This window comes from Stegastes partitus, unplaced genomic scaffold (genome assembly GCF_000690725.1).
Source record: "Stegastes partitus isolate 25-593 unplaced genomic scaffold, Stegastes_partitus-1.0.2 Scaffold10, whole genome shotgun sequence".
NCBI classification, from domain to species: Eukaryota; Metazoa; Chordata; class Actinopteri; family Pomacentridae; genus Stegastes; species Stegastes partitus.
Window position 1 is genome coordinate 1,912,722 of NW_007577741.1, and position 11,003 is coordinate 1,923,724.

Sequence of the window (11,003 nt, forward strand, 5' to 3'; positions counted from 1 at the left end):
ACTCCACGCAGAAAGATTCCGGTGCCCCCACCGGGACGCGAACCGGCAACCTTCTTGCTGCGAGGCAACAGTGCTACCAACTTCGTCACCTTGCAGCCCAGTGATGGAGTAATTACAGTAATAATAAAAACTGCTGTAATCAAACCAACAGATAATTATCAGCTCCATACAGCGCTGTGGAGCATTTTGGGGGCATTCAGCTTTTGTTTAGCGGTCTGGCCTTCACACATCCAGCATCTAGCAGCTAAATAATCCGATATTCAGCGTGAACACTGACCTTGCTCATCAACTGAACACATACAACTGAAAATGAAGGCTATAGATATAAATGAAATAGCCCATATTCTGCTTTTTGAGTTCTTCCTTTTCCTCTAGTTTGTTTAACTGATTATTTCTGCATGTAAAACGTTTGCAAACATACACAGTCCACGCCACAGACAGTTATTCTCCCACTGAAAACACTGCTGTTTACCTGCCCGAAACCCCTCGCTGGAGGTTTAGACTTCTTCGCCGTTTCTTATCTCCATCATCGTGTAACACATTTATGTAACTCCTCTCTATCAGCTAGTTCAGCCCTCAGAACAATGAGCAGCTTCCTCACAGTCGACCATTATTTCCACTGTAGAGCTGCTTCTCTCTGCCGACACACACATCTGCAGTTAAAGTATGTGACCAATTTTGCATCGCATGGATTCTTTAAGTGATCAGGTGATTAAACTTACAAACAACACAAACAAAAAAAACAATACACTTGAAATACAAATCAAACATGAAGGATTTGTTAGGTTTTTGTATAAATTTTAGCTGTAATTTTGTCAGGGCAATAAAACATAATTAATAATGCTGTTTGTTAGGTTTAGTTCTGCAATTTACAACACTGTCGGGTCTCAGCTTTAATATGTATTATGATCTGGTGAGGTAGTATTTGATCTATTTTTTGTAGGATATTTACCCCTAACATATGAGTTGCTCAGTTAAATGTCTTAACTCCAGTATTTATACTTGATCTGGTTACTTCTGTGGCACCAATTTTTAGATCACAGTGTTTTATTAAATTGCTTAAATTTGTCTAATTTGACATTTGTTTTATCATAAAGCAGCCTATAGCTTGCTTCCAAAAGGGCCAAAACTATTAAATGTATTATTATTATTATTATTAATGTGTAAAACAAGGACATAAAATGTACAAAGACAAAGAGAACAAAGAGTCCAACTGTGATCATTTTTAAGAGTTCAGTGTTTCTGGCTTCTCTGAGACTTTTTCAGAAAACTGCTAAAAAAAAATTGTAACAAAAAAACACTAAAAGACAAACTGCGAAAGTGGATAACTGCATGATTATATGTCAGAATAAACACAACTGATGTGAAATGGTGCTGAGCCCTCCAGGTATTTCATTCAAACCTCCACTACTCCTCTGGCCTGCATGGCAGCGACGGATCATGTTCCTAATTGGCTGCAGCTTCTCGTACAAACAGCACATTGTGGACGACTGTAGTTTAAACACAGCTTCCCCTCGACGCTGCTGCTGCTGCTGCTGCTGCTGCTGATGGGAGGAATATTTGCAGAAGCCCGTGGCGAGCCGCTCTCAGCCAGAGACCCTGACTTACGATGCCTCAGCACTTTAGGTGTGGGATCTGAGGTGGGTTCTGACGTCAGAGGAGCTGTTTTGATTCGAGACGCGTCACATGAGATGCTGTGAGGGGCGACGCCTGAATGTCAAGTTTCTGCAGTGCCCTTCTGTAAATCACGGCGTTAGAGAGAGGATTGTTCCCAGCGAGCCGAGCTGAGCTCCTCTTACTGATGTCTGACGATAACATAAGCCCCTTTATGCTTCTCAGCTCCAGTCTTGGCTCGGTCTCGCAAAACGGATGAATACAGGTAAAGAGGAAAGTTCACCAAATTGGATGTCATGAGTGTCAACAATACTTCCAGTCAAGGCTGTTGGGAAAACTGCCCATCTCCCCCCCACTCCAGTGATGTCAGGAATTTCGTAGTGAACAAATGAAGAAACAAAACCAAAACTCAACTTTGACCCAGAATGAAGACATGAAAAGGGAACAAAGACAGCTGCATACATTTCCTCCAGCTTCTCTAAAGGGAGCATCAATTGTTTTCCTGCTGTTAGTTTTAGTTAAGTAAATATTGTTGGGTTTTGGGGCTGCAAGGTGGCGAAGTTGGTAGCACTGTTGCCTCGCAGCAAGAAGGTCGCCGGTTCGCGTCCCGGTGGGGGCAGCGGAATCTTTCTGTGTGGAGTCTCCATGTTCTCCCCGTGCAGCGTGGGTTCTCTCCAGGTTCTCCAGCTTCCTCCCACACAGTCCAAAAACATGTTGAGGTTAATTGGTGATTCTAAATTGTCCGTAGGTGTGAATGTGAGTGTGCTTGGTTGTCTGTCTCTAAGTGTAGCCCTGTGATAGACTGGTGACCTGTCCAGGTGAACCTGCCTTCGCCCTAAGTCAGGTGGGATAGACTCCAGCCCTACGCGATTAAGCGGTGTATAGATAATGGATGGATGGATGTTGGCTTTTGGATTGTTGGTTGATAAAAACAAGACACTTCATGGTAGAAATGTTTTTTTTTTCTTTCTGTCGTTGTAAGTGCTTTCATAATAAAAAGAAAAAAATTCTGTTAGTCAAGTCTGTAGAAAGCCCGACCTGTCAAACATGTGACACACATGAGATGACTGGATGGCCTCACTGCCTGTCTAACTACTTTAACAAAACCTTACATACACTTGTAAAGACCATGAATATCATGGTAGTTTTGAGTTTCCAAAGACTCCTTTAACTCTTTACCATTTATAGGGCACCCCTTGAAATATTTGGAAAATAAAAATTTCAACCCAATAAGGTGTTTTTGAAGGATATTTCAAGATATTTTTACTTTTGTGACTTAAAAAAAAGATGCTGCAAATCAAGATTAATTAAGTTACCATATACAAGTTAAAAAAGGAGAATTTATAATAAATAAAAGAAAAACTAACAAACTGCGAAAAACTGTTATTTTGAAACATTTTAGTTTGAGGTAATGATACTCACAACCACTAACAAAGTATTTATAAAGTGCTTGGCAAGTTCATTTAGTGACATTTTTCGTACGGCAGTGATATTGGCACTAATATAAAAACTAAATCAAAGTGCACATGGTTCTTCAACCTCAAGGAGAGGCACAGGGTGGACATACTGAACGCCCAAGGAAGTTACCAAATATGGTCACTTGCCCAATAAAGAGTTAATTTACAAGGGAATCGTAGAAACACATGGCTCTGACACAAAAACTTGTTTGAAGCTTGTGAGTGGCTATCAAAAGCGCCTAGTTGAGGTGAAACGGCCAAGGGACATAAACTTTTACCACAACAGTTCCTGCCTTCCTGTGCACTCACCGTGAATCACCCGAGTCAGGTTACAATAATGGCAGACACAATGCAGCCACGTTTACAGTTCCACATAAACCTATAACTTCAGATGATCGTGTCTATTTGTATTTGTGCATCTTTGAGTATGTTTCATGCATCTGTGTGTATCTTCACCGCCTGTCTGTGTTTGATGACGTTCATTTTGGCTTTGCAGTGTTCTGAGTCCAAGTTAGGTTTCCCCATGGGGACAACATCCATACCATGACAAACTGTTTACATGCTATTTGTTTAGCAGTTTGTGCTGTGCCCTTCTGCTATGTCGTACAGGTGAATCGTAAATCAAACACAGTAATTCGTACAAGACATTCCATGTGAAAATAAGAAGTCTCTTTCCGAAACGTCCTACATTTTTTTCCAGGAAAATTCAAAGGGGCAACAAGTATGTTGTGTTTTATTGAAATTCCTCAACAAACAGCAAAATAACTGCTTTCAGAATCTGGGTCAGATGAAATATAATTTGGGTTAAATCTGCTCGGTTACGTCATTTTTGGTCTGGAAGTGCCACTTCATATTTTTCCGTGAAAATCTCATATAAAATCTTCACAGAGTCCTGAGCAGCACGACTTAAACTTTAATGTAGCCCGTGTGCTGCTCAACTCCACACCTGGTGCGTCTGCAGCATGAAAGCAAATGGCATGAAGCAGCCGTAAATAAAACGATCAGGCCTCTCAGACCGATGGTTAACCTAAAAACAGTCACTCATATGATCGACTTACAGAACTAGAAACTGTTGGAGGACGTTTGAATGTGAAGAAACTAATCAAAGTCAGACTCTAAAGTTTGTTCAGCTTAAATGTTCAACTTAAAGTTTAGCTCATCTAAAGCTGAATACATATTTTAATAAATGTTTTTAAGCCAGATATGGAGTCAGGCGTGAATGGCAGGTTTAATTGTCTGACAGTGTTTTTCCCACATGGCCCCTTTCAAAAGGAAACCATGCAGCAGAACAACATGCCAATAAAATCATTATGACATCTGTTGGTACGAGTATCTACAGGCAGTGTTGTACTGGAAGACTGCCTGTAGACCTGTGTTTAGGTTTCTTCCCTCCTTTTTGGTTTCTGGGTCAGTTACTTCAGTAGAAAGCACATTTACTGACAAATGACAACCTATGAAACGTAACGAAACAGACGAAGTGGAAACAGTTTTCATGAACCTGGGGATGTTTTTTTTTTTTTTTTTTAGAATTTTGCTCTTTTTTGATTTTTTCTGAGGTGATTCTGACGTTGATTAAATAAAAATATGTGGATTGAAACAAGGCTAGTAAAAAACATGAAGTCATATGGAAGTGTTTCTGTATTTCTGTATGGCACGCAGTGATCCTAATTTTTATTTCAGTTGCAGTGAGAGCTCTGCTTTGCTTGTCTCCTCAGAAATGCTCAGGAATGTAGCTTGTGTGGACACAAGCTAGTGCACAGCGCTGTTATCAGAACATTACTGAGAAATGAAGTGAAAACAGTAATGCCATTACTGCTCAACCCCATAAAAGTATAATGTGAGGTGGAAATGTGGAAAGAAAAGACGAAACGCAATTAAGGCGGCACCTAACAACTGAAAATATAATTGAATATAATTAACTAAGGCAGTCAGACATTCTGTATTGCTTTCAAATACTAACTCTCCTATAGATCAAGTATTACTATTATTCCTGCTCAGGCGACACACATGCAGGAATGTGTGAAAAACGTGAATTTTGGGGGGAAGTTAACTCTTTAACTGTGCAACTTTTCATTTCAAAGATAAAATAATACATTTTAATTAATTCCTAAACCTCTGGACTTTCATAGCTCATGTTCAAAACTGTCTTCACATTTCAAACACATCTGTCCCCCGTCAGAGACAATGTTACATCTATACTCTGCTTCCTCCCTGAAATCCACCCGTTATTTATCAGTGTTGCCTGTTCACCTTAACACACCCCTTTTCCTCTTCACACACGCTGCCCTTCCGTCTCCTCTCAACTCACTTGAACATGGTCTCGGCCTCGCTGTTGCCAAACCAGATTTTGAGATGAGGACTGAAGTTTTCTCCATGGATCTCCAGCATGGCGACGTGTCCTCCACCATTAACCTGCAATAACACGCACACACACAGCATGTTTAATTGTCTGACGCAGTATTTTTTGCACATGGCCCCCTTTTAAGGATTAAAGGAAACCAGGCAACAGACCAGTATGCCAATAAAATGCCATCTGTCGGTAAGTAAAAGTAGTCTCGCGCTGGAAACTTGCTTGGGGTCCTGTGGAGTAAAATTAGTGAATCAATAAATAAAAATAATCCCCATATCCTTGGGGTGTATAATTTAAAAAAAAAAGAAAAAGGCAAGTCAATTTCCAGAGAAGGTAGTTCAGCTTTGGTTTCATGACTCACTTTTCCTTTTTCACGTTTACAAGCTTTAATTACAACTAAACAGGATAGACACAAGAACCATGCGGATGGAGTCTCTAAGTCTTTGCATCTGTTTGCTCGGCAAACTCACCTCTAACCCTGTGATAACAGGAAAAGGACTAACTGGTGTCTGGATGCAGGCCAGACCCTGATTAAAGGTGAATTCCACTGCTTCTACACCAATGATGGTCCAGCAGGATCCATCGTTCAGGATCACTCTGCTGGGGTCTCTGCCACTGGATGGGGCCTGGAGGAAGGAAAGGATGGAGGATAGGTTGGAGGGAAGGAAGGAGGGAGGAGAGAAATAACATGATTAGTGTCATGAGGTAGAAACAGATGGAAGCATTAGGACGAAGCACAGAGATGGGCGGAGTAGGAATAAAGGTGGAGAAGAGAGTAAACAAGAAGAGGGGAGGAGAAAAAGTGCGAAAGACTCACCTGGTGCTGTATGATGGTGTCATTGGACAGGCACAGGTAGGCGTTAGGATTGTCTCTGAACTGAAAGGCACACTTGTGGAGCTGAGAAACTGGTTCATCCACATCTAGGATGGCGTGTTGCTTGTTAACCTTCCGGATCACCTGAAAGCATCAACAATCCCAGGAATGTTCAGTGCTCTTTTGAGCTAACAACAGCATGCTAACATGCTTAATGTTTACCATGCTGACCATGTTAATTTAGCATGTTAGCATGCAAGCATTTGCTAATTTGCACAAAAGTAAATTTTGTCAATAGTTTTCTAAGTATATAGTCATAAACCAAAGAATTGAACACATTAAGATGTCAGTTTGATCCACCATGGGGATTAGGATGTCACATTTGTGTTTCTTTGCAGATGATGTCCTTTTAGCACCACTGCAAAATGGGCCTCCAGTATTCACTTCAACGCTTTGTGGCTGAGTTTAATGCAGCTGGATAGGCATCTCCAGAGCTTAGGTCACGTTTTTCTCCCAGAAAAGGGTGGCATGACCCTGTCAGGTGAAGGGGGTGAGTCTAACCCAGTTGGAGGAGTTAAGGTATCCTGGAATATTGCTCCCAAGTAATAGGAGGAGGGATTCTGAGAAGGACCATAGGTTGGGTGCAGTTTCTGCAGTGATGTGGTTGCTGTACCATACTTTCGTGGTTAAGAGGGAGCTGAGCTGTCTGAGAAAGCTGTCAGTTTACCAGTCAGTCTACGTCCACACTCTCATCATCATGTCAGGCCATGAATTTAGCGCACTGACAAGAAAAGAGCACTAATATAAACCCCTGAAATGAGTTTCCTCCACTGCGTTGCTTGGCCTTAGATTTTGGATTTGTGAACTTGCCATCCTATTTTGGTGCTAGAAGTTCTTAAATTCGGGAGTTCAGAGTACTGACTATTACTGCTATTTGTACTACTATTATACTATTATACTACTATTATAAACAATGAAGCCAGTTTACCTTACAGATAACTCTGTTTGAAATACCAGAGGTGGCTACTGTAAACTGACAAAATGAGCTAATAAGCCAGGATTGAGATTTTAAAGGCATACAAACTACATAAAGTCTGCACAGTGAATTGCCCCTGGTATCTCCTAACCCAACATATAACCACACTTAAAGACACAGAGAATACTAAAGACTTTAGTAGTCTGCTGATGCTGCTAAACTGTTTGGTCCACCTGCCCCTTTTCAGACCCTGAACGTCAACCACAACTAAAAATCTGAGCCCAGCAGCCTCTCACGTCAACCATTCTGCAGGAAAAAATTCTCAATCTTCAAACAAACCTTGCAGCAATAGGCCTCAACTACAAAAACATATAGAGGTGTAGCGTGTGGGTATACCTTCACCATGGAGCAGCTGAGGTTGTTATGAGAGCAGTTTAGGAGGTACGGAGAAAGGGTCTGCTCAGCGAAATGTGAAGGGTTCTGGTTTGTCTAAGTATAACCCAAACTGGATGATGGGAGGAACCCTAACAACATTTTAGGGATTAGCAGGTTATGTAATACCTGCACAGACACAAATCTGCAAGACACAGAAGACTTAAGTTGGGATGTACTTATACTGATTGACTTTGTGGTCAAATAATCAGACAGCACAGCTAAACGGCAGAGTTGCCAGGCCTCTGTGGTCATACATTACAGGACTTCTTAGTGATAAGAGTGTGCAGTGTCACCAGTAGTTTCATTGTTTTTGGGATAGGAGTTATCAGCCAACCCTGTACCAGTGTTGCACTTCACAGACAAACAGGGTTACATGAAAAGAGCTAGGAATTTAGTGTCTTGCTCAAGGGCGCTTCAGCAGGGCGTATACTTACTGTCTCGGGGATTTTAACGCAGATTCTCAGCGTATTTGCAGGATTTTCTAAATTCCTCATGGTTATTGTTTTAATTTCCTGAGATGAGCTGAGGTACATTCAACTCACGTGAGGACGACCAACATGACAGATGAATCACTGCTGAACTTTCAGGTTTATTTTATCTCATGGTATCTCAGTAACAACACCTTTATGACTTTGTTCTGGCCATAAATGCAAAATTGAGGAGAACTGTCAAACCAGACAAGAAAACAGATTCAGAAAATAAAAAACTTAAACATCACCTGAGCTTCCACTGAAGAGAACAAAAAAAATAGCAACAAAGAACAATCAAACTTTTGTAGAGCAATTAGAACAGTGTGAGCTTCCTCCATAAGAAATCTTGTACTACCATGTTAGCCACATTGTTTTCCATCCAGGAAATTTTAATAATATTATCTTGTTGTGTCCTCTTCTCCTGCAAAGGTTTAACCCTATCCAGGACTTTCATGTTTCCATACGTAGAAGGTCTTTCAGGGTCCATTGGACTCCAAGAAAGAATATGCGCAAAATATTAGTTGGTATTCATTACAGACTTTTATACTATGTTAAATACATTTTCTGATAAGTTGACGTATTTTTGGCTCCAAATGCATGACAAATGTCCCTCTTTTTATAGATGCTGGTTTTCTACTGACATATAAGTACTTTGTTGTTGGATTTCCTGGAAACTGTGAAAATTAGATGGAAGCTTGTCTACGCAACACTAGAATAATGTCTCACACCTCCTGCATATTGTTTTTTGTTAGTAACACCTCTCCGTCCTCCTGATGAGAGTTATAATGTAATAAAGACCCGACAATGGTGATCATAAGCTCTAGCTGACGTATTGCAGCCTGGTGTATTTCCTATCATTATGGCTACTGTGGCTTAAAGTGTCCTGCTAACTTTGCACCATTGATCTCTGGGCAGTTAACATGAGATTCCTGCAGATTTTTTGAATTACTTAAAACTTTCATTTTCATTCTGATCATAGGTGAGCAGGAGCCCCCCTCCCTACAAGACACCTATGAACAGGCTGCTCTGCGCCTGGCCAACAAGATCCTGAGAGATCCGTCACATGTTCGGTACTCAGAGTATGAGCAGTTACCTTCTGGAAGAAATCCCACGCTGCCGATTGAACAGGTTTAAAAATTAGTTTGTTCCGGCTTCGATCAGGTTAATTAATACGTAAAATAGCTATAATTGTTTTTTTGTTTTTTTTTTAAAGTGTCATGTCTTTGGACTCACGACATTAGACCAGGATATTCATTTTGTCCTGCTTTTATTTGATGTATGCATATATTTATTTATTCTATCTATTAACTTTATTTTCCCTGTTTGTGTCTGCTTGTGTTGGCTGCAGCATGAGTGAAATAGCCCAATTAATCATTATCTATCTATCTATCTATCTATCTATCTATCTATCTATCTATCTATCTATCTATCTATCTATCAGCGCGATCCCTCATATCTAAAAAAATGCCCCTGTGGACATGTACCATCAGTAACTGGTGTGTGTGCATGAACTGTACAACACATGGAACACACAATACATTTACAGTGTGTGTGTGTGTGTGTGTGTGTGTGTGTGTGTGTGTGTGTGTGTGTGTGTGTGTGTTACCATGGGAGGCAGAGCTACTCCAGACTCAGTGCACACTAACTGGACCACACAGCCGTAACAGATGAAGCCTTCGCTCAGCACAAAGCCCGCTTGCTCAGCACGCTGGTCGTCCACTGCACACACACACACACACATAAAACTGTGTATGAATATTCACACGTATTAATGGCACACTTCATTCCAGTCCACGATAACAGTTTTATTAAATCTTGTCCTATGAAATAACTTCTTTCCCGCTATGATGGCTCACTTTTCTACGAACAGCTGGATGAAAATAAATAGACAGTAGGTGTGTGTGTGTGTGTGTGTGTGTGTGTGTGTGTGTGTGTGTGTGTGTGTGTGTGTGTGTGTGTGTGTGTGTGATAGTATGAGAGGATGGAGCACTGATGGATGAATGGCTGAGGTTTGGGTTTTGGTGGTGGGAGGTCCGTGCACACTGGGCACTGTGTTAAATAAATAACCTCACAGATCTGTAGACGGCTCTTCCAGACGTGTTTGAGGAAAACGCTGGTGAACAACCGCTTGCACAGTGACTGTATTTATGCAGGGTGGCCGAGCGCTGAGAGGAGCCGTCTGGTGACCGGACGGTTCAAGTTTGAAGTCAGCGACGGCCGTAGTTCAACCCTGTTTCAGTGTCTTTGACAAAGACTCAGAGCTCCTGATGGTGACTGAACCCTCCTGACACCTCAGATAAATATCTACAGTTTCCCTGAGGTACCCTACCAGAGGGCTCAATAAAGTTCTGACTGATCTAATACGAAGAAATGACCTTATTTAACGGTTTAAAAAAATCTTCACACATCTGCAATGATCTTGTATTACTTAATAACTGTTATTATTTTGGCATTGTCTTCTGTTTCAGTGAAACAAGGGACTGGAGTCTAACCCAACACGCACGGATTGAATGACAAAATGGCTCAGAAACAGTAAATACAGACACACTGGTAGTTCCAGAAATTGAATATGCTGGTCAACAGCGGCTGTATTTCAAAATTGTCGATATTGCTAACCGGTCACCACCAAAATTACATTCCTATACAACTAAACTGTTTTATCAATTACATTTAGAAGGAAACATAATTGGTGGGAAACATGCAAGTTTAATAATAAATACAGACAAAGTCAGAGCAGGCAGACGGCAAGGAAGGACAGAGGCATAAACCAGACTTAGAAGACCAGAGTTCACGTCCCCTGATGGACAAGAGACCAGCAGTCTTAGAATTAGCTTTAGTTTTCTCTGGTTGGACACTTTTGGGTTTTACTCTCTCTCCGGTTCAGTTT

General features: G+C 41.1%; 1 protein-coding gene across 1 annotated transcript in view; it reads right to left on the reverse strand.

Moving 5' to 3' along the window:
• Positions 1–11,003, reverse strand: part of rbpjl (recombination signal binding protein for immunoglobulin kappa J region-like) — a 46,735-nt gene that overhangs the window by 4,015 nt on the left and 31,717 nt on the right. The window contains exons 8-11 of the mRNA XM_008286400.1: positions 9,723–9,877; positions 6,239–6,379; positions 5,892–6,047; positions 5,380–5,483 (exon numbers count right to left, since the gene is read on the reverse strand). Of these exons, the coding sequence (XP_008284622.1) occupies positions 5,380–5,483; positions 5,892–6,047; positions 6,239–6,379; positions 9,723–9,877 (556 nt within the window). The remainder of the gene's footprint in view (positions 1–5,379; positions 5,484–5,891; positions 6,048–6,238; positions 6,380–9,722; positions 9,878–11,003) is intronic.